Source organism: Muntiacus reevesi, chromosome 3 (assembly GCF_963930625.1).
Source record: "Muntiacus reevesi chromosome 3, mMunRee1.1, whole genome shotgun sequence".
NCBI classification, from domain to species: Eukaryota; Metazoa; Chordata; class Mammalia; order Artiodactyla; family Cervidae; genus Muntiacus; species Muntiacus reevesi.
In genome coordinates this window covers 42,411,490-42,437,041 of record NC_089251.1, presented here as the reverse complement: position 1 = coordinate 42,437,041, position 25,552 = coordinate 42,411,490, and the positions used below count along the sequence as shown (strand labels likewise).

At 33.8% G+C, this 25,552-nt stretch overlaps 1 protein-coding gene across 3 annotated transcripts in view; it reads right to left on the bottom strand.

The window, feature by feature from the left end:
* Positions 1 to 25,552, bottom strand: part of VPS54 (VPS54 subunit of GARP complex) — a 102,373-nt gene that overhangs the window by 42,518 nt on the left and 34,303 nt on the right. For all 3 annotated transcript variants that reach the window (XM_065929060.1, XM_065929062.1, XM_065929063.1), the window contains 6 exons: positions 24,839 to 24,970; positions 21,295 to 21,680; positions 10,469 to 10,595; positions 9,423 to 9,530; positions 7,516 to 7,571; positions 4,888 to 4,984 (listed from right to left, as the gene is read on the bottom strand). In XM_065929060.1, coding sequence (XP_065785132.1) covers positions 4,888 to 4,984; positions 7,516 to 7,571; positions 9,423 to 9,530; positions 10,469 to 10,595; positions 21,295 to 21,680; positions 24,839 to 24,970 — 906 coding nt within the window. The remainder of the gene's footprint in view (positions 1 to 4,887; positions 4,985 to 7,515; positions 7,572 to 9,422; positions 9,531 to 10,468; positions 10,596 to 21,294; positions 21,681 to 24,838; positions 24,971 to 25,552) is intronic.

Below are 25,552 nucleotides of genomic sequence, written 5' to 3'. Positions count from 1 at the left end.
ACATGGTTCTAGGGAAGCAGACTCCAAATGTAAGTCTCCAAAGATAGGATAAGGGTCTAAGGTGGGCCAATCAGCAAACGAACCACCTGAGCTTAAAGCTAAAGAAGATACAGAGAAGACAGACTGAGAGAAACACAGGGGAACAAAACTAAGGCTTGATAATATTATCAGCTTCTCTATTAAACACCTAAAGGTTGACCCACCTATGGATTTTTTTAGTTATATGAACTAATAAATCCCCTTGTTTAAAACACTCTGTGTTTCCTGTTTATTTGGGACTAAATGTACTCTAAGTGAATACATACAGTATTAGACAGAGATTCTGAGCCTTCGAGTCTATGAATACTGCGTCTCTTCTCCGCTCATCAGTAACTTCTCTATTGTCACAACCTGCTCCCTGCTATACCATTCCATTGCTGCTTTTAATCCTTACTGCTGTCTTAATCTTTAATATGCTACCTCTCCCATCTTCATTTCTGCCTTTCTTCTTCCTTATCTCTTCTCTCTTGGTGATTTTCTTTCTAAAAAAATCTTCTCATTAAAAAAAAAGTTAAACATAGTCTTTCTCTCCCCCAGCAACGAATCTGCACCTCCCCCACAGGAGCACAGCTGTGCAAACTGAGTCCGCCTTCCGGGTGCAGGCTCAGTCCTGCGTAGCCACCCACTATGCTCCCAGCCTCCTGTCACAGGATTAGAGATGAGAAGAAAATCCAGACCCAAACCAACCAGTGCATAGCATTTTTTGACCACAGTGACTGGGTATGTGACCTAAATTAGCCCAATGGATTAAAACTAAGGACTTTCATTGGATGACAGAAGAAGAAAAAATCTTGTTCTAGGAGGTATAGTATACAAATGTGGAAGACTTGAAACTTATATATAGACATTTTGCTACAATTAGGTTAGTTACTTTAAAAGTAAAATCAAAAAAGAGGAGGTAGAAATGAAATAAAACGGTGAAACTAATCAAGAAAACAATGACCACACCAAAACTGAAGTCTATAGTTTTTGGACTAATTTAAGTTCCTCAAGTCAATACACTTCTTTTATTGTTTAAATTAGTTTGATTCGAACATTTTGCCACTTTTAACAGACAACATCTTAGCTAATACAATAAATTTTCTATATACAGTGTATTAGCTGTTCTCTTAGGGGTTCTTCTTCACTGTTTTCACCATATCTATAAGTTTTAAAGGTGTGTGATTATTTCTTTTCCAAGTCTGGAATCATGCTTGTTTAAGAACCCCAGAAGATTTCACAATACATAATAGATTCAACAGTAGGGTAAAGCAACTATACTCCAACAAAAAATTTTAAAATATTAATAATAAAAATAAAGTGCGCAGAATAGTGCCTGGCACAAAGTAACTACCTAATAAATACATTTTTTTTAAAAGTAGGTACATGATTTACTTTCTGAACTTTCCTATTGCATAAATTTATAGTTAAGTTCATGTTTAAATACCAGAAAAACTAAAATAAGTTTTTCCAATCTTGAGAATAGTGAACGAAATAATCTGGTAACCATATTGACTAAGTCTCTAAAATGATAGTCCAGAACTGTCTATGTAACAAGTTGAAAATCTAAGAGTTAAAAATTTCTTGAAAAGACTGTCAAGCTTCATTTAAGGATTATTTTCTTTTTCAGCTATACAAATCATTCTAAACTATGGGGTATAAACAATAAACAAAAATTCTAATAAAAATTCAAAATACAATTAATGCCCCCAAATAAACATACAAACTTGTGGTCAATTAATCTACAATAAAAAATATAAGAATATACAATGGAGAAAAGACAGTCTCTTCAACAAGTGGTACTGGGAAAACAAGCTACATGTGAAAGAATGAAATCAGAACACTTTAACACCATCTACAAAAATAAACTCAAAATTGATTAAAGAACTAAATGTAAGACCGGATACTATAATACTCCTAGAGGAAAACACAGGCAGAATGCTTTTTGACATAAATTGCAGCAATATTTTTGTGGAGCTGATGCCTAGAGTTATAGAAATAAAAATAATAATAAACAAATAGGACCTAATTAAACTTAAAAGCTTTTGCACAGCAAAGGAAACCACAAACAAAATGAAAAGACTGGGAGAAAATATTTGAAAATGATGTGACCTACAAGGAATTAATTTCCAAAATACACAAACAGTTTATATAGGTCAAAAAAAACACCAAATCAAAAAATGGGTGGATCCAGACAGTTCTCCAAGAAGACACACGGATAGCCAAAAGACACATGAAAAGTTGCTTGATACTGCTAAATATTAGAGAAATACTATCCATAACCACAATGAGGCATCACCTCACACTGATCAGAATGGCCATCTTCAAAAAGTATACAAATAATTAATGCTGGAGAGGATGTGGAGAAAAAAGTTCCTTCTGACACCACTGTTGGGAATGTAATTTGTGCAGAAACTATGGAAAACAGTATGGAAGTTCCTTAAAAAACTAAAAATAGAGTTATCATGTGATCCAGTGATCCCTCTCCTGGGCATATATCTGGAGAAAACTCTAATTAGAAAAGATGTAAGCAACCCAATATTTATAGCAGTACTATTTACAATAGCCAAGACATGGGAATGTCCACTGACAGATAAATGGGTAAAAAGATGTGGTAAATATACACAATGGAATATTATTCAGCCATAAAAAGAATGAAAAATGCCATCCATCCATGCAGCAACATGAATAGATCTGGAAATTATCATACTAAGTGAAGTTAAGTTAGATACAGAAAGACAATACCACATACTACACGATGTCACTTATAGGTAGAATCCAAAAAAAAAAGAGAGATACAAATGAACTCATTTACAAAAAAGAAATAGACTCACAGACATAGAAAACAAACTTATGGTTACCAAAGGGGAAAGGGCAGGGCAGGGGGTGGATAAATTAGGAGTTTGGGATTAGCAGATACGAACTATATAAAACAGGTAAACAATGGTCCTACTGCATAGCGCAGGGAACTATATTCAACATCCTGTAATAAACTATCATGGAAAAGACTATGAAATGAATATATGCAACTGAATAACTGAATCACTTTTCTGTATACCAGAAACTAATACAACACTATAAGTCAACTATACTTCAATTACAAAAATGTAATGACTCTTTTTGTAGAAAACTTAGGGAAAAAAGAAAAGAATGAATAACAAGTTTAAATTACACATAATTCTACCATCTAAAGATAACCACAAAAAGACAAGCTGTCTTTGGTCTATGCAGATGAAGAGGTAAAAAAAAAAAACCAAAATGTTTTTAACAGCTAAGAGCATACTACATAAATAGGTCTCTGTCTTGCTTCTTCACTTAATGTTATAATGTATGCATTTTCTTCAATCATTAAAAATCTTCGCCTGCATGACATTCTGTGCTAGTGAGTATACAAGGCATAACTAATTTTACCATTTCTATGCTAGACATCAGAGTTCTTTCCAATTTCTAGTTATTTAAAAATCTTCATTAAAAATGAAGTTTCTAATATTATGTTTTAGTGAAATCATGTCCTACAATGAATCACAAACTTTTCCAAAGAAAAATTGCTGTATTTAAAAATCAACCATCATCTTCAAAGATCTTTTACAACAATATTAGTTTAAGTGGCCTAAATGTGAAAATGAGAAGCTACAATTAGGACAAATCACTGTTTTCATATAGCACATACATCAAATAGTAATTTGGCTTAGTTTAACTGATATAGAATCTAAAAGTAAGATGGCTATTTTAAAAATTACTGGCAAAAAGTTGGCCAACTCCAACTATGCAATGTAGGAGTTCTATATATCCAGAAGTGTGTGATGAAGTCATGGTGGGAATGTAAGAAAAAGTGAAAACATGGCCTTATACTGTACGATTCACAGATACAGGTTTGATATCTATCACTATCAATAGATAAGATCAACATTTTGGCAGGAGTCTAAATTAAATGCAATGAATCACATTTTATAAAAACTTTTCCCATTTCAACCAGAAAGCTTATATATGTGATGTAGAGCATCATCCCAATTTTAATAAGAAAGTCATTTTATAGATAAATACCTAAGTACCCCGGATCATTTTTAATATGAAACTCAGGAGGTGCCAGGGATCTTGACTAGAACATAAACGCAATATTGACACCTGATAATTCAAAGAATATCACATTTCACTAACAGCCTCTTATATTCAGTAATTCCTAAGGACTGTCTTACTAAAAAAGTAATAACATGTTGGTAATCCCAACAAACATATACTAGAGTCTATGACATCTTTTCTTCTGAAAAATGCTGTGTGACATGAGTTCTTTTCCTTATAATGATTGGATTAAAATTAACTGGCTTGACCACAAAGTAATTAAATGTAATGCATGATACATGATTGGATCCCAGGTTTAAAAATGAAATAAAAACCTGCAATAAAGAACATTAGTGAAATAATGTAAATATTAACCATGTTAAAAATATTATGGTATCAGCATAATATTAAATTCCTAGAAAAATTAAGTGCTATGGGATAGATTTTTGAGTTTCACAATATTTTAACTATAAACAATCTAGATAGATTCAAGCATTACAAAAATCACAAAAGGAAATATTACTGTATAACATTTAATGCCAAGTAAGCATATTTCTTTTTAAAATGAAATAAATCATCCAGAATTATAAAAAAAAAAGTTATCCAAATACTCTGAAGCACTTCAAATCTTATTTAAAACAAAGCTCCTTTAGAAAAATTGCAAAAATAAAAAATTTTATTTTATTCAAATTTTTGTGTCTAGAAAGCCATTGCAAAAATAAAAAATTTTATTTTATTCAAATTTTTGTGTCTAGAAAGCCAACAATTTTAGGAATATTCTGGACAAACTGATAAATCACATAAGCTTACCTTAACTCTCTGTAAGAAAATTGTAAACTTGGAGAAAATATCTGTTAGTAAATCAAACCACTGAGGAAAATTCAACATTCTCATCTGATCTGCAAGCCTAGAAAAAAATTCAAACAAAAATAATGACTGTCTTGGGGCCAGTATGATGTTATCTACAAGTTGGAGGAAACTACACTGAATACTATCTAGTAACATAAGAATATAATGCAATTTAATCTTGAATTATACAATAGAGATGAAGAAGTCAATTACTAAACAACTCCTTTTTTAAACATCCCTAAGACATCTTTATCATGTATTAATTCCATGTGAACATGCTTTATGATCATTCAATGTAAAGGGACAGAGAAATAAACTAGGTTAAATGTGGAAAAGACATGCTGGAATAAAAATGAGAAACATAACAGCTCCCCTAAAAAACTTAATAACCTATCTTTCTAACTACAAACTAAAAGTACTTTTCTATATATAAAGGGTAACATGGCATAGTGGCTAAGAGTATGGGCTCTTGAGCCACAGTGTCTTGGTTCAAGATCCAGCCCTGCCACTTAACTAGTTGTGTGACTCTGGCCAAGTGACTTAGTGAGTGAAAGTTGCTCAGTCATGTCCAGCTCTTTTCCAACCCCATGGACGACAGTCTGCCAGGTTCCTCTGTCCATGGGGATTTTCCAGGCAAGAATACTGGAGTGGGTTGCCATTTCCTTCTCCAGGGTATCTTCCCAATCCAGGGATTGAATTCACGTCTTCTGCATTATAGGCAAATTCTTTACCACTGAGCCACCAGGGAACCCCATATGGAAAAAGTGATAGAAGCTACCACATATGGTAGATGTGAGCACTGAGTCAATAAGTACTCAGGACAATGCACAGTGAATAAAAAAATGCTATGTATTAGCCAATATTTATATCTATAATGTTTTTATATATATACACCAAATATTATATTAGTGTAATACATAAAAGTATAGCCAATATTTTTATAGCTGACATCAATCAATTTTTAAAATAAAAAACAGAATTCCATGAAGATATTTCAGAACACTGTAATAACTTATTACTCTAAAATTTTAATTAATGATGCTACACTTAGGACTTTATTCTCAAAAGGTACTCCTATATATTTGAGATATAGGATGTTCTCTAAGCTAAGAAAATTCCATATGGAAGAAAAAAATTAAAAACTGACTCTCCATGTATATAGGACCTTTAGCAAAGGTTCAATAACTTAGTTTTTCCAACTACTAGTGATTCTTGCTTTATTAGGATTGCTTCAACTAATTCTGAACCTGAGCTTAGATAAGTGTACAAATTAAAACTCCACAATTCTCCCCCAATGTTCATCGCAGCACTGTTTATAATAGCCAGGACATGGAAGCAGCCTAGATGCCCATCAGCAGATGAATGGATAAGGAAGCTGTGGTACATATACACCATGGAATATTACTCAGCCATTAAAAAGAATTCATTTGAATCAGTTCTAATGAGATGGATGAAACTGGAGCCCATTATACAGAGTGAAGTAAGCCAGAAAGATAAAGAACATTACAGCATACTAACACATATATATGGAATTTAGAAAGATGGTAATGATAACTCTATATGCAAAACAGAAAAAGAGACACAGAAGTACAGAACAGACTTTTGAACTCTGTGGGAGAAGGTGAGGGTGGGATGTTTCAAAAGAACAGCATGTATATTATCTATGGTGAAACAGAACACTAGCCCAGGTGAGATGCATGAGAAGTGCTTGGGCCTGGTGCACTGGGAGGACCCAGAGGAGTCAGGTGGAGAGGGAGGTGGGAGGGGGGATCGGGATGGGGAATACGTGTAACTCTATGGCTGATTCATGTCAATGTATGACAAAACCCACTGAAATGTTGTGAAGTAATTAGCCTCCAACTACTAAAAGAAAAAAAGAAAAAAAAAAGAGAAGCACACAAAAAAAAAAAACTCCACAATTCTCATTCTATGAACTTGGCCCAGAGAAGATTTACAGTTGTCCAAATTACTATTCATATCTTAGACCAGTTAATAAAATTTATATATGTATATGAACAAGAAACTCATAGTCATAAAATACTTATCACTATTTTTCTCAAAGTATCAGAACAGGAATTTCAAGGGAAAACAAAAACTTACAGACATGGGCAATTCTAAGTCATGCATTCAAACTTCTCAAAGCTAATTGCATTTTAATTATATGGCTAAACAAATTTAGCACTGTTCGTCCTCAATTTCCACCCTCCATATCTATGTACATCTCCACCCTCTCTTAGCCCTGGGAGGCTGACTTGTGGACTTGGCCAGTGAGGAGCCCTTGCAAAAGACTGAAAGGAGGAAAGGTGCTGATAGTTCCATCTCTGCCCTAGAGTGGTTACCTCAGGATGACTGGCTCCCTCCACTGAACATCAATTCAATTATTGCAAGATTATTCTAGCTACTTACATTTTTTTCTCCTTCTGAATTCTATTAATGGCTCTCTTCGTCCCTTAAAGGTACTGCACTATCACTTGTGATTTTCCTGTACTCTGCCCACACTTTAGCAAATAATTCCTTAACTAAATCCTCCTTTTTCTAATGTATTATCATTTCCCTGACTGGTAACCCCAACTTAATATTTATACTTACTTCAAAACAACATCTGTGTCTATATCTTCTATTTGTGAAACTTTATTAATCACACACTGCAAAATTTAAGGAAAAAAATTTGATTAACATCTTTAAAATTGTAAGTACTACATGTTCATTTGTTTATTAATAAGTGCCTCAATGACTATGATAATCATTTTACCAAACCTCTCTTTTGTCTCTTACAAATTGCAGCAAAACCCTTAACCTATTAAATAATTATTCCAGGGAATGCTTAAACTGTACTAATTAAAATTTCCTACCACTTAAAACTGTTCAGTTACACACAAACAAACACACAACACATGTACACAAAAAATCCCCATAGAACTATAATTCTTAGGAACATGGTTTAAGCCTCATACTAAAATTCCAAAAGAAATTCACTTTGGAGGTCACATTTCCTCGTAATGCATGCAAAAGTTTCAAGTTTAAAAAAATAAATGCTCAGACTTAGAAGTCTAGTAATTAAAACACAGCAGTTTTTAAAAACTGTTTAAAATATACATACAGAAAACTGAACAAATTATATTTATAGCTCAATATTCACTTTACAAGTGGAATACACCTATTTAAACAGAACTCAGATTATGAAATTGAACATTACCAGTCATCCCTTCTCTTGTTTCCCTCCTGTCACTACTTCCTCCCCAAAGACATTACTATCCTGATTTCTAACATCATAGACTAATTTGGCCCATGTTTGAATTTTTAGGTCAGTGGAATCATACAGTGTGTACTCTTATGTGTCTGGCTTCCTTGGCTCCACATTATGTATGTGAATATCCATGTTGTTTGTTTCACGTAATTATTCATTCTCATTGCTGTTATAGTATTCAGTGATGTAAATATGCTACAATTTTATTTACCTTTCCTACTGATGAAAAAATTTGGGTTTTTCCAGGTTTTTTTTTTATTATTACAAATATGCTGCCATGAAATGCTTCTGCTGTTTTGGTGGTCTATGTACAAATTTCTGATGGGTAAATTACCTTACCTAGAAATAGAAATGCTAAGTCATAAGATATGTGTATATTTAGTTCTTGCTTGCTTTATTTAAACACTAAAAACTAAAAAATGTACATTTAGCCTAACGATGATGATCAGTTAAGCCTAACAAATACATTCAAAATTGTTCTTTCTCAAATACAGAAAAACTAAAGTTCAGTGAATGAGATTTATTTGAAAAGTCAAAACAAAAATCAGAGAATACTAAAAAAAAAAAAAACCCAATAGATTTTAGTTTACAACGATAATTTCTAAGAGCTCAGGATACGAAGAAATGCTGGTGAAAGTATAAACTATTGGTAAAATCACTTTTAGTTAAAAAAAAAAAGCAATTCAACTCCATGCATCAAACAATTTAAGAATACTTTTCACTCTCTAACCAACAATTCTACTTCAGGAATCAGTTATTTAAAAAAACAGTCTTAAATATGGAAAAACTAAACAAACAAAACTTTATACCAAAGTTGTTTGTCACAGTGATCTTTATACTACCAAACAGAAAATGACCTAAATATGTAACACAGAGGAAAGGTTAAACAGGTTTAAGTAACAGGATGTTGATGGAATTTTATATAACCTTTAAAAGTGATCTTTCTGAAGGCTTATGAGGAAATGTTTATGTTATGATTCAAACTGAAATATTTGTACAATTCAAAATTATATATACAGTATGACAGCACCAATGAAAAACACTAGTAACAACTTACAATTTTAAACACTCAAGTGATAATCTTTTTGACTAGCTGGGCTATATTTTTCTTTGTTCTAGTTTTCTATACTTAAAATTTTTAAGTAAATGAGAAAATATTATGATACCACATATATTACAAGATCATGTAAAAATAAACTTCACAAAAGAGTCTAGACCAAAAATTTATAAAATAAAAAAGTACAATTACCTGTTTAATGATATTCTTTGCTGTAATAATCATTTCTTCACTATATATTTCTAAAAAATTAAGTTTTCTTTGTTTTAAAAGTCCAAATACAAGAGAGATTAGTCTTTCCTATTAAAACAAAAGGGTATACAATGTCACAATTTAAGTACAAAACAATCTCACTTGGACACTTAGAAGTAGAAATAACCAACTGTTTAACCCTGAAATCTCTATATTGCATATGGTATTTCCTAGAAGCCTTAAAAACCCCTTTCCAAAACAATCTTGTCATCAGATTTTTGCAGTCATTATTCTAAAACAGGCAAATCCCATCCTACTACAGTAGATCAAATGAAGCTGGTTTGGGGGCAGAACAATATATTTTAGTCTAGTTTCAATAAGAAGCTAGAAAGTATTCTTCTCAAACCCTGATGACGAATAAATACTCTACAAGCCCTGTGCTTTTAAATTAGTGGTCTACAACACTGGAATGATGACCTGGATTATTTGTGTAAATTAACTGCTAACACAAAAATCTCTTTAACTGATTAGGCTGCTATCAGGGCTTTTTGGATTCTTTACTATTAATAGTTCTTGGCAATAATCAGCATTAAGAAGTTACCAGATAAATTACCAAATACAATGCATTTGTGCATGCACATGCATAAAACATGTTCCTAACAGGTGCTCAGTGAATGTGAATGACAGGTAAAATACCACACAATAACGATCACTTTTTATATAAGACATACTCCACTACATGCATACACAAGGATGTAAGTTAATCATCCACATTTGGAACTTGGGTTATAAGCTATATAAAGACTTTATTTTAATTTCCATTTCTAATTAATCTATAAAATTATTTATTCTCTAATTTCAAAGGTTAATAAAAAAGTATGGTGCTTTCTAAAGTCACATAGTGAAAGATTTCATAGGTCTCACACAGATTGATACTGAAGATAATTTTGCCCACTCTAACCTAAGAAGAATGTTCTATACTAAAGCTGTTAGGAAATAACACTAAGCAATGAGATCAATTTCATTCTAGAATTCAAAGGACATACCTCTTCTAAAATTTGACAGTCATCTTCCAATGGTCTATTTAAGTCACTGTGAGAATAAGTAGAAAATTCTGCAATCATCATTTTATCTATCAGTTTTTCTAATTCACATAGCTGTGATCCCAAATGCCTACAAAGGAAGAGGGAAATGTTACCTACATTTACTAAAAACCCAAATTTACTCCACGCTCAAGGGATCAACTAGGCAGCAATACGTTTCTAGCTGACAGTACTTGTGCAAGAAGGTGACATTTTAATAAAATGAAGTCTTTTAACTTAACAAAAATAACTGTGACAGTTTCACATTGTCTCCCAAATTCTATTTTTCCCTTTATATCTTTAACCTCCAAACAGTTAATTATGCTATAGGAAACCTGGTTCTACAAAACTTCATCATGTTTTTTTTAGTCTTCTTTGCACAGACAAAATAATCAGCTATTCTAAAGTCCTTTCCTCATTAACCACTTACTGAATATAAATGTCAGTAGCTCCTCAGTCATTTATTTATGCAATAAATACAAGCGCATACTGTGTACCAGGCCCTGTTCTGGGTACATATAAATATCTGAAGAACTATAAGGAGAGATTGATTCGATTAATCTCTGTCACAATCAGTTTGAGTTACTGTGTAGTATCCCTCAGGCCATTAAACTGAAAGTCATCAGAATACAAAAATGAAAAAATAAAAATACTGAGCTACAATCTTTCCCTGGAACTTTTTCTCATAAAATATAATGTTCCTTTTTAACCTATCTCTTTAATATTTGCAGATCCTAGTTAGGGTTTAAGTGAGAGGGGCTCTAACTTCAGCAGAGTTCTGGGGGTGATAAGGGGAAGTAGTACTAAAAATATGTGGAACCTTTTCCTTGGAAAAAACACATATGGTCCAAATGACAAGAAGGGTTCCATGTAGTTAATCCCTGCTCTGAAGGGAACTAAGGATGAATATCTTCATATCCAAAGGGGTTTTTGCCATACAATTGAATAGTTTCATGAAAACAATGGGTTGAAAAAAACCAAGTAGTCTAATTGGTACAAAGCATTTCAAAACTTAAGTGAAATTTCTCTTAAATTTAAACATTTATAATTAAATAAAAAACATTTTAAAATCTTATGCTACATTTACTTGAAAAACAAACTCAACATTAGCAACTGTCCTGACTCTGACCAGATAGATACAGCACATTTAAAAAAATTAGTCTAAAGCATGTAGCCTTTTAGACAGATCCATTGCTTTTCGTTTATGAACAACATATGGTAAGTAGTATAGTGATAATTTGAAAAAGTATTATAAGTGAAATAATATAAATTTGCATTTTATAATATGAAAATTATATTTCTTACAGCTAATTAGAAGTCTAATAAGGTTCTCATAAATGGTGACATCTCATAATGAACTAATTTAGAACATATCCACTAATATCAACTAAAATACTACCATAAAAGGAATTTGACAGTGTACTGCAAAATTACATAGCCAATTAGCCTTTGACCTAAGAATTTCACTTTCAGAATCTGTCTCAAAAATATATAGGTAAAAATACAAAAGAATGTACATTCATTGCAGCACTGTTGATAATGGCAAAGGAATGGGAACAACCTAAATGCTGATGAACAGAAGGCTAGTTATATCATAACAGACCCTATATATCTGCTAAATACAATCTGCATGACCCTGCTGCTGCTGCTGCTGCTACTAAGTCACTTCAGTCGTGTCCGACTCTGTGTGACCCCACAGACGGCAGCCTACCAGGCTCCACCGTCCCTGGGATTCTCCAGGCAAGAACACTGGAGTGGGTTGCCATTTCCTCCTCCAATGCATGAAAGTGAAAAGTAAAAGTGAAGTTGCTCAGTCATGTCCCGACTCTTTGCGACCCCATGGACTGCAGACTACCAGGCTCCTCCATCCATGGGATTTTCAAGGCAAGAGTACTGGAGTGGGTTGCCATTGCCTTCTCCGTGCAAGACCCTATTAACCTGCAATTAATATACTATATACTGCTACAGAGTAGTTTCTCAACCTTTTTGTCATTACTGCCTCCCCAAAACATCCTTTTAGACATTTTTATTCCTAATCATCCCCCATAAAATTTTAATATACAGATACACTGTATATCCGTTTAGGTACCATGGCCTTTGGAGCACAACAAACCATTGTAAAATTCAAGACTTTTTTTTCACCCTTCAAGAACCAATTTCCCCTCCCTGAGGTGATATTCTCCATTAAGAATGTGTACTATAGCATGATCTACAGGGTATATGTAAGGTAAAAAAAGTAAGGTGGAGAAAACTATGTACAGTATGCAATCACTTATCTAAGATGAAGGACAGATAGATGGATAAATATAAACTAAAACTTTTTAAAATGATGACTAACAGGAGTAGATAGAGAGGAAGGGGATCAAGTCAGAAGTTAAATTTCTCTGAATTATCTTCTTTTTCATAGAGTTGACGTTGGAACCATGTAACCACTTAACATAGTTGTAAAACACTGTTATACCTAAAAACAGCAACCCTTAAATATCAAAAGCAAATGAAATAAATGAACTTAACTATGTATCAAACTAGAGGCAAATCTACAAAAGAGGAAATTATTTCAAGTGACTTTAAAACATAGCAATTTATCCATTCATCCCACAAGGGAAACACCTTAAGAAAAAGAAAAAGAAATCCTACGTGTTTGTAGTAATAATATTGTTAGTTCTGAAAGCACTCAATGTATGTGTGTGCTAAGTCACTTCAGTCATGTCCGGCTCTGCGACCCTGTGGACTGTAGCCCTCCAGGCTCCTCTGTCCATGGGATTCTCCAGGCAAGAATACCAGAATGGGTTGCCATGCCCTCCTCCAGGGGATCTTCCCAACTCAGGGATCAAACCCGCGCTTCTTACATCTCCTACATTGGCAGGCGGGTTCTTTACCACTAGCATCACCTGGGAAGCCCAATTCTATATATATTGTTGGATAAAACAAATGAGTAATTATGTTGGTGTCATTAGGAAGCACAGTTTTCAGCCTGCTGGAAAGGTAAATATATATGCCAAATTGAAGAAACAAAAACTCTACAGTCCTAAATTTATCAGTATACAGTGGAACTATCCTGGAACATTCCTGGAACAAACTCATATGTTTTCTTTAAAAAGGATATTTTATTTTCTAGCTCTACCCACTAGAAAGGCTTGGAGATCATGACCAATCAGCCTTTGACCAGAGGTGTAGCAAGGAACACCTTGCTACAAGGAACACTTAGACTATAATTTCTAAGTACCATTTCCTACTAAAAGAAACTAGGGCTCCTTAGAGAAATGGCAATTTGCAAATCTGGAACAGAAAAAGTGTAACATGAATATCCCGTCATAACATGAAGTAAGAAAACCATCAACAACTACTCAAAGAATCAAAAGGATTTGAGGAGGTTCCTATAAAAGAACAAAATGAATACCAATGAAAATTTTTAAAAGCAAAAAACTTGGGGCTCCCTTGGGGTCTCAGTGGTAAAGGACCCTTCTCCCAATGCAGGAGACATGGGTTTAATCCCTGATCCTGGAGGATCCCATAGGCCACAGAGGAACTAAGCCCATAAGCCACAACTATGAGCCTGTGCTCTAGAGCCTAGGAGCAACAGCTACTGAAGCCCATGAGTCCTAGATCCTGTGCTTCAAAAGAGAAGCCACCGCAATGAGAAGCTCACATACCACAACGAAGAGCAGTACCCACTCACAGCTAGAGAAAGCCCACTCAGTAACAAAGACTCAGCACAGCCAATAAATAAAGTTTTAAAAATGATAAAAAATGTAACACTTCAAAATATATAAAACCATGTGCTTATAAAACACTTGGAAGATGCTAGATTTTCAATTCATTATTTCAAAAACTACCAGATAAAGGAAAAGAACCTAGAGTTTATCTTGCCTATCCTTGTAAGAACTGTCCTTCAGAATTACCAAATAATTATTATGGAGAAATATGGCTATACAGAAATATTCCATTAATAAATGAATAAGGAAGTTTAGAATTAGAATATCATGACTTGCAACCCACAATGAGATGATAAATCTAGGCAATGATCATCAAATGGCTGCTAATATCATAAAAAGAGACAACCAGATATATGATTTCTAAGAAAAACTTAAACCTGATCAAACCTTTAAATCTAGCTACACGTTTATAGAAAATATAGGCAAAAGGAAACCTGCTAATAAGCATGTGGATGAAGTTGGCAAAATCCAGACTGTGAGAAGCACTACAAAGATAATTTAATTTCTTCAATAAATATTTTGAAAGGGGAAAAATGAGAAATGGAGAACAATATATCAAGAAACCCTTGAAATATGTCAACCAATTGTAATATATAGTTATATTTAGAACCTATTTCAACAAACACACTATGAAAAGAATTTTAAGAAATAGGAAAATTTGAACACTGACTAGCTATTTGAAACTATAAATGCTATTAGAATTATGTTTTTAAAGATCCTTATCTTTCAAAGATACATAATGAAATACTTATGGATGAAATGAAATGATATTTTGGATTTGTTTCAAAATAATCTAAGAATTAGGGGGAGGAATAAGGAGAAAACAAAGTTGGTCACGAGTTGATAATTCACAGGTGATATGCAGTTTACCCAGCTGCATACAACTCTCTTCATATAATTTCCTCTATTTTTGTGTATGTTTCAGTTTTCAACAAGCTTTTTAAAAAGTAGTAATAGGGTAGGATATAAATCCACATAGAACTTTAAAAATGCTTGGTTCTCAATTAATTTTTATAAAGGTCATAAATTCCTTTTTAATGTTGACTAGAAGTTACCACTCAAATATGTGTTACCTTCAGGTATAAGCAGTCCTCAGCAAATCCTAACAAATAATTGCGGTAGGAAGTCCACAGGACTGTATCTAGCAATATTCAGCATAATAATTTAAATGTCAGGTTCTATTCAACCTCAGATACTATTGAAAATAACTGAGTACTTTCATTTCCATGCATCTTAAAGTAATTTCAAAGTCTGATAAATAAAGAACAGATATTAATTTCAATACTACTATCAAATAATATTTATTATGTACTCACAGGTATAAGATAACATATATTAAAAGATTTAAGTGAATCCTTAAACAAAACTTCTAGAGTTATAAGGTTTTATAAGATTCACCTTTTTGTCCTTGCTCTATTTACAATATTTTTAACTACTTTAACAATAGATGCAATTACACTGAACATTATTAACCTTACCAAAAATATTTAATAGATAGATCCATTAACGGTTCATTTTAAAAGTATGAGAAGTGGGCAGCAGAGGATGAGATGGTTAGATAGCATCACCAATTTAATGGACATGAATCTGAGCAAACTCCAGGTGACAGTGGAAGCCAGAGAAGCCTGGCATGATGCAGTCCGTGAGATCACAGGGTTGGACACGACTGAACAACAAAAGCAACACCACCCTAATAACCACATGCAGTAATAAGAGTGGTGAACGACATATACTGAAATGACAATAACTAAAAACAGCTTTCTAAAAACATACACAGGTCCATATATCCGGCAATTCTAATATGCTACTTTAATATGCCTCAATTTGTACATGAATTCAACTCTTCTAAGCTGTGGGTTCACAACAATGACTTTGTGCTGCTTTTATCAGAGAAATTTACATATCAATAAACCCAACAGTAATACTATTTTCATCAAACAGCAGAAAATTTGTTGTTTTGACTTCATCTCAGGGCCTAAAATGTGGATGTTTTCATATTATAATGTTTTGAAAATCTAAATTATAGAAGACCATATTAGGAGCAAACAAGATATTAAATATCTTTTAATACTTCCAACAATAAAAATCCCTTAAGTGGAATCCTAAGGTGGCCTCTCTGATCAATAGAATCATATTACAGTAAACTGGAACCTGTAATTAACTCTGAATGGTTTCCACCTTTTCTTTCAAAAAGACAAAGAAGAAGGCAAACAAGTAGAAAAACTAGTTACATTAATTTTTATCCTAAAATCTATTACTATGGTAGGTTTCTCGCTCAGCAAATCTGTAAATTGCCCACAGGTTAACACCTCTTGCACTAGAAAATTAGCACTGATATTCAGAGTGATCTATTTGAAATCCTATAAAACCCCAAAGAAATATATTAAAAAGTATACATAACTCTTGGGCCCAATGAGATCTTGACTGAATTTTGACTCTACTGTTTTATAATGTGCTCTATGACTTGGAGCAAGTTATTTGTATAACTTGCAACAAGTTATCTAAGATTTTCAATGCTTTATCTTTCTTATCTATTAAAATGAGGCAAGACCATCTCAGAGGGGTTTTCTGGAGTGGGGAGTGGGGTCAAATAATATCAATACATGCAATATTCTTAGCATAGTATCTTGCACAGAATACCAAAGTATTCAAAAAATGTTCTTGGATTTTATAGTGGTGGTGGTAGTAAGTAGTAACAAAAAAAACTAACAATGGTGAAAACTGAGAAGAGGTTCTACATAAACCTTTACAATAAGACACAGCAAATGACATTATACCCCTGAATTTCAACATAACATAACTCAATCTTTTCTACATGAAATCTGCAATATATCAAGGATCAAATATATTTTCATATATATTTTATGTGAAGAATAAATGCTCTTTATAAATGCGCACGTCCTAAAAAATATTAGAAAGATACATGAGCAAAAGGTAGACAACTAGAATATTTGAAAGTCTTTAAAAAATTATATGCCCTTTTTCATGAAGAATATTTTGTCCTCTGAGTTAAGATACAAACAAAAAAAGTGAGCCTGAAAATAAAGGTAAACTCTTCTTTGCATTCCAGCTCAAGATAATTACAAGATTATAAAATTTTCACTTTGCCTTCCAATAAATCATAATCTACTAGGAATAAATATTCAACCTTGTTCTTAAACATTTTCCAGATGGCTTTGGATAACTATACTCTTAATCAATATTATTGGGCATAAACTAATGAGTCAAGAAAATGAAATAAACTGCATGACCTTTGGAGTAAAAATTAGAATAGTTTCAGAATTTGCACTCAGCAGGCAAGCATTTAATCTCTATTTCTCTGTTCAGAGGACAAAGCATTCTACTTTGTAGAATCAGTTGCTAATATTCATCAACATTTTAATTATATAGTAGTGACAAGTGAAAAACAGCTTCTGTTATTACAGAAGTCCATTTTGCTAAAATACTGACAAAATTTTTATTTAAAAAATATATTCCATGCACACATTTAAATGAGAAATATTTAAAATTTCAGAGGTAAAGGGTAAACTAAAAATCATTTCGTCACCCTGGGTTCCCATGCTGAGAAAATCAAAGTAGACACCAAAGGACTACCAATCACCCAAAATTGATGGTAAAATTTTATGTACAGGTATATTTTTATGGAAAGAAGGTCCAACCACAGCTTAAAATAGATTTTCAAAGAGATTTGTAATCCAAACTTCTGTAAACATAAATGTCTGAAGAAGGTTTTTCCCCTAAGGTTAACTCCATAGCAATCTGCACATTCATCATCATACTGTACTGCACTGTATCATAACTACCTCGTAATTTCTGTATCCCTACTGACAAATAAATTGCAGAAATAGAGCAGGAAGCAACTCTGCTTTGTTCATGGCTATAGTCCCAGTATTCTGCCAGGTGTCTCTCATGTAACAGATGATCAATTACCATTTCTAAAATAAATGAATCAACCATTCACTTGCATAATTAAATTTGGGCCAATTTTTTTAAAGTGCTTTCTAAATAAATATTCCAATTACATACTCTTAGTAAGAACTCATAATTCAATTAAAATAATTTTATATTTAAGATAAAGTGAAAGTCGCTCAGTCGTGTCTGATTCTGATACCATGGACTTTAGCCTGCCAGGCGCCTCTGTCCATGGAATTCTCCAGGTCAGAATACTGGAGTGGGTAGCCATTCCCTTCTCCAGGGGGTCTTCCCAACCCAGGGATCGAACTCAGGTCTCCCACATTGCAGGCAGATTCTTTACCATCTGAGACATCAGGGAAGCCCAAGAATACTGGAGTAGGTAGCCTATCCCTCCCAGGAATCAAACCATGGTTTCCTGCATTGCAGGCGGATTCTTTACCAGCTAAGCCACCAAGAAAGCCCATATTGAAGATTTCATTCAGTTAAGCAGGCCTGCAAAGTCCTTGTTGAAGTCTTATCTGCTGGAAAACCCTTCTAAATCTTTTACTATGGAGTGACTACAGAGAAGTTTTATGGAAGATGTGCTCTGTAACATAATACATTTTGAAGGTTTTCAGAATTTATTAAGAAATTTTGATGACTTACAACTGGTCTGATCGATCATTTGACATGATCACACATAAAATAACTAAAACCCTAATTTTAAAGGTAATTTCAAAATAGAGCCTCAAAAGAAATTTGGTCTCTTCCATCATCATGTGAAATTTTTTTGCAATGTGATAGACTGCAAAAGAGAAATGAATTTCAATAATTATCGAATTTAAAACTTATTCAATAGCTTTTAAAATGAAGTGGTATTCCTTTCTCCACTTTCTCTACTTTGACATAAAGCCATTTCAACATTTTCAAAATGTTATCAGTTTCAAAGTTGTGACTGGCCCTTTATCAATTTTATCTACTAGAGAATTTAATTTTACTTCTTTATCCAAATATCTCTTTCAGAATTTTCCACAGTTTATTGTGATCTACACAGTCGAAGGTTGTGGCATAGTCAATAAACCAGAAATAGATGTTTTTCTGGAACTCTCTTGCTTTTTCAATGATCCAGCGGATGTTGGTAATTTGATCTCTGGTTCCTCTGCGTTTTCTAAAACCAGCTTGAACATCTGAAAGTTCACGGTTCATGTATTACTGAAGCCTGGCTTGGAGAATTTTGAGCATTACTTTACCAGAATGTGAGATGAATACAATTGTGCGGTAGTTTGAGCATTCTTTGGGATTGGAATGAAAACGGACCTTTTCCAGTCCTGTGGCCACTGTTGAGTTTTCCAAATGTGCTGACATATTGAGTGCAGCTCTTTCACAGCATCATCTTTTAGGATTTGAAATAGCTCAACTGGAATTCCATCACCTCCACTAGCTTTGTTCATAGTGATGCTTCCTAAGGCCCACTTGACTTCACATTCCAGGATGTCTGGCTCTAGGTGAGTGACCACACCATCGTGATTATCTGGGTCATGAAGATCTTTTTTGTACAGTTCTTCTGTGTATTCTTGCCACCTCTTCTTAATATCTTCTGCTTCTGTTAGGTCCATACCATTTCTGTCCTTTATTGAGCCCATCTTTGCATGAAATGTTCCCTTGGTATCTCTAATTTTCTTGAAGAGATCCCTAATCTTTCCCATTCTACTGCTTTCCTCTATTTCTTTGCATTGATCACTGAGGAAGGCTTGCCTGTCTCTCCTTGCTATTCTTTGGAACTCTGCATTCAAATGGGTATATCTTTCCTTTTCTCCTTTGCTTTTCGCTTCTCTTCTTTTCACAGCTATTTGTAAGGCCTCCTCAGACAGTCATTTTGCTTTTTTGCATTTCTTTTTCTTGGGGATGGTCTTGATCCCCATCTCCTGCACAATGTCACGAACCTCCGTCCATAGTTCATCAGACCACCTGACCTGCCTCTTGAGAAACCTGTATGCAGGTCAGGAAGCAACAGTTAGAACTGGACATGGAACAACTGGTTCCAAATAGGAAAAGGAGTACATCAAGGCTGTTTATTGTCACCCTGCTTATTTAACTTATATGCAGAATACATCATAAGAAATGCTGGGCTGGAGGAAGCACAAGCTGGAATCAAGATTGCCAGGAGAAATATCAATAACCTCAGATATGCAGATGACACCACCCTTATGGCAGAAAGTGAAGAACTAAAGAGCCTCTTGATGAAAGTAAAGTGAAAGAGGAGAGTGAAAAAGTTGGCTTAAAGCTCAACATTCAGAAAACAAAGATCATGGCATCTGGCCCATCACTTCATGGCAAATAGATGGTAAAACAGTGGAAACAGTGTCTGACTTTATTTTGGGGGGCTCCAAAATCACTGCAGATGGTGACTGCAGCCATGAAATTAAAAGACGCTTACTCTTTGGAAGCAAAGTTATGACCAACTTAAACAGCATATTAAAAAGCAGAGACATTACTTTGCCAACAAAGGTCTGTCTAGTCAAGGCTATGGTTTTTCCAGTGGTCATGTATGGATGTGAGAATTGGACTATAAAGAAAGTTGAGCATCGAAGAATCGATGCTTTTGAACCGTGGTGTTGGAGAAGACTCTTGAGAGTCCGTCGGACTACAAGGAGATCCAACCAGTCCATCCCAAAGGAGATCAGTCCTGTATGTTCATTGGAGGGACTGATGTTGAAGCTCAAACTCCAATATTTTGGCCACCTGATGCGAAGAGCTGACTCATTGGAAAAGACCCTGATGCTGGGAAAGATTGAAGGTGGGAGGAGAAGGGGATGACAGAGGATGAGATGGTTGGATGGCATCACCGACTCAATGGACGTGAGTTTGGGTATACTCTGGGAGTTGGTGATGGACAGGGAGGCCTGGTGTGCTGTGGTTCATGGGGTCGCAAGGAGTGGGACACAACTGAGCGAATCAACTGAACTGATTCAAATATCTCTGTAAATATTGGTCCTTATGTTTTTTTTTTATTTTAGTAAGACTAAAATTTCAGAATGATAATATTAAACAGGTCAATCTAGAAGAAAAAATACCCATGTAACTCTAAATACATTCATACTTTTTCAGTGTTCATTACACACTAAAATTTATCCTTTGAAAATTTAACATTATTTCTAATGGCTTACTTAATGGACATACCGGAAGCTATGAATGCCCTGAAGTTCCTGCTGTAGAACCTCTTGTGTTGTTGCTATTAAGTCCAATGCTCCAACAAATTCAGAAGTAGATAACAACACCTGTACTGTAGGCTGAGTCTGGTGTACAGTGGCCATTAATTTCAGTTTATTATATACTTTAACACAATTATTTCTGGTAAGTGCCAGTCTTAAAATGTGTAGTGATCCTTCACACATTACTTTATCAATCTGTGCAATTTTATCTCGAAGCATTTTTACAGCCTGGGAAGTTTTCTTGAGGTAGTCCTGCAATTCATGTTGAGAGGTCATTGCATGAAAAAATGCTTCTGAACGTAGAGAGATCTGGTGAGCAATGTTTACTTCCACAATATCCAGATAATGGCTCAGCTTAAGAGGAAAGAAAAAAAAATCATAGAATTATACGTATACCTTAACTATCCAAATGTTTCCTGAAAATGATACAATATTTCTACATGTATTTTAAATCCCATTTTGTGAACCATTAGATTATATGATGCTTGATACCAGGCACACAAAATAGAAAGGCAATGAAAGGTAGAGCCCAAAGATTAATAAATGTAAGACAAAATCATAGAAGGTGATTTACCTTCTTCCTCTGCTCCCGCCATTACTGCCCTCTAGAAAGCTTTTACTTTCTAGGAAGTAAAAGTACCCCACCGTCACTTCAGAGTATAACCTAGTTTCAGAAGTTCCAAGATCTGAGAGAGAGAAGATTGATTTCCTTAACCTCTACACATCATCACTATCACCAGTATCAAGTCATTTATCTGACTGAAAGATAATTATAGGTTATCATATATTGACTGCTTCCTTCTATGTATCAGGCACTGGTCTTTTATATATATATATATATAATTTACTAATTTTAACAGTCTTAGAATACAGGTTTTATTATTATTTTCTTTTACAGATGAAGATACTAAGGCTCAGAAACATTAAATTACTTGAACAAAGTCATATAATTAGTAAGCAGAAAAACTGAAATTTAAGCTCAGGTTTGTCTAACTCAAAAACTGAGGTTCTTTCTACTGCACCATGCTGCCTCAAAACACTACAGAGTTCATGAAAGACTGGCGATCAAGTCACCAATTGTAGAATGTACCAGAATTCATTTGGACCTTTTTTTTTCAGGGCTGTTTATTTTACATTTCAGCAATTATTCTTTTATCAATTTGTAAAATCCAGGTTATTTCCAATGTGCTTTCCTATTAAATGATTGATAGATGCCTAAAACAATTAATTCATATATATCTTATCAGTAACACTATCAAAATTAATTCCTAGAGTAACATATATTAAAAATGCTTTCTAATTTCAAATATGGACTCCTAAAATTTGAGCTGTCTTTTCTTCCTTCAAAACTGCATATGTCTTTTTTTGGCTACATTATCTTTCTATTTCTCTCCCACTTTTTTACTTTTAGAGTCTTCAACCCATAGCTCAAACTTTAAGAATTGTCTCTGAACATCTCAGAAGAATTCACAGTTAAAGGGTTAAAGGGCTTTCTACATTTAGGACTCATAAAATTAGGAGATTATTTGGTCACCAAGCTTGTTTCCTTAAAACTATGCAGGATGATGCATATCTTCAATAAGACTCCTTCAATAGTCTATTCATAAATAGGTTACAAACAAGACATTCCTTTATAGTTTAAATCTCTTGATTTATACTCTTTTGCTGTTGTTCTTTTTATCTTCAATGACTGCTCATTTATTTACCCAAAAAGCAATTAGGGATGAAAGTACTTAGGTATGTCACAAGCTAAGGTAACTCAATTGTCAGGAAATTGAGAACAAGGAACTCCTTTAGGACAGTGCTACTCAGGATGCAGTTCATACGCTGCTGCCAGTTTGCGAACCATTCAGAGGTCCGTGATGAAATAAGGAACTCTGCTAGAATTTTTCATAGAAAGACTTTCTTAATGAAGGAAGCAGTGCAATGATTTACATTCTAAACCAAACTCGTTAATCTCATCGCAGAACACAACTTTGGATAGCAGAACTACAATAAGATATAAATTTCTCTAATCCTTGCTAGCATCCCCTCTTTAAAGCTAGCAAGATAAAAGGATTGTCATCAATCATATAGTGAGTCTGAATCCTGTCTTGGAATCCTGTTTTCCATTCTTTTTCTAAGAATAGAGCAGAGTGAGAAGGAAACAATACGTAAAAGTAACAAAGCTGATTTTGCAACTTACCAAAAACAAAAAAATTCCATTAGTCACTCTAACATTTAGCATGAGAAAAGTGTTTCATTTGAGTTTCAAAGATTTTTGCAATTTATCAATATTCCATTGATATATTCTTTTCAAAGACATAATATTTTCATAATTCATTTCCTATTAAAATTCTATAAAAGGAACAATTTTTTAAAGTATTCATAAAAGTATTTGTATAGATTGATGAAATTTTTATTGGCTTCTGTTGTTTTTCTCTTTTAAGGTATACAAGTGGATATACTTGGAATGTAAAAAAGCAGTCTGGGAGTGAGCCTATGTCCATAAATCTATCCTTTTCCTAAGATTTATGAATTTATTTGTACTCAAGGAAAACCATTTCATAGATTAAACTGTTGCCCAAAAAAAGGGGGGAACTCATTTTCAACTATGAGGAAGGCATACTCATAATTCTTTCCTCACATTTCTTCTCCTCTCCCTTTCTTCAGTTGAAGAGGACTAGACCCAACTTATTGAATAGCTCACATGAGACAAGCTTTCAGACTGCCAAGAGCTGTCATTAGACTACAACAGAATGCTTCACCTCAGTTTAGGAACCACAGTCAGTTTCAGGAATGTTCTAAACTGAGTGCTAGGAAAGAACAGAGATCAAAGGTCTTTACTTCCAATTCCAGTTTTAAGAGTCTTGATATGTGAGTTCTGTTTAAAGTTTTACATTTTAAATGACTTTCAGGTGTTGACTTCTGAAATACAGACCATTATAAAATTTTGAAAAACTGCAGACATGCAAAAGGCTAGGCTTTGCAAAGCTTTGCAAAGCTAAATGAACACTGTAATTTTTAACGATGATATTTTTGCTTCAAAATAATCATTACTATGTGTAAAGGAGGAAAAACAGTTTCTTAGGAAAAGTTCATTTTCTGTGATTTAAGTCATAAAGAATATAAAATTAGCCAATATATTGTTTGGAATAAATGTAAAACAACTGCATTATCTACTACATCCTTTCATCTGAATTTCTGTCAACTGCTGATTCAGATAAGAAGCACTCAAACAATGAGCTTTTCCTTTTCAACAGCACAACTGGTATACTGCATTGAAACAAAATACTGTTACTTTATCAGTTAAGATTTAAAGGGTTCAGATTTTCAGTAACAATAAAGATGAAATTAAAGGAATTAGTGCCTACTAAATAACTAACTATGAAAACACACAAATATTGGGTTGGCCAAAATATTCATTCAGGTTTTTCTGTACGATATTACAAAAAATCTGAATGAATTTTTTGGCCAACCCAATTGTAGCATTTAATTAAAATAGTTTTCTACATGGAAAAAATAAAAATTACCTTTTCTTGTAGCAACTTTGAGGAAGCTGCATCACGATTTCCTTTTCCACCAGCAGTATTAAAATGAGACCATGGTAAAACTGAATTAAAAGTTAAGGAATCGTCCAAGGCAAAATCTGGTTTCATAAAAATCTAATAAAAAAATGCATTTCCCTCAATTAGATAAACATTTTCTTTACATCTAATATCCCCTTCATTAAAATAATTAACTTGAATCTCAGACATATACAGAAAAAGGCAGTAATAACAAGCTATGTATACAAAAATCTATCTCTGGATTACAGCAAATGGCTACTTACTGATATCCTTCCCTAATCTATGCTCTATACTACTGTCAGACTTACCATTAAAAGGCAACTGTAACTATTATAATCAACTTCTCTTTTTAAATTTCTCAGTGAATTCCCATGACTGACAAACCAAACTCTCTTAGAAAGGTATAAAGAGCTTTATTTACCTCATACTTTACAAAATTTACTTAACCCCATCTCTGAACACAAGGGGCTTCCCTTGTGGCTCAGCTGGTAAAGAATCCACCTGCAATGCGGGAGACCTGGGTTTGATCTATGGGTTGGGAAGATCCCCTGGAGAAGGGAAAGGCTACCCACTCCAGTATTCTGGCCTAGAGAATTCTATGGACTATACAGTCCATGGGGTCGCAAAGAGTCAGACATGACTCAGTGACTTTTACTTTCACTTTTCTAAACACAAGTA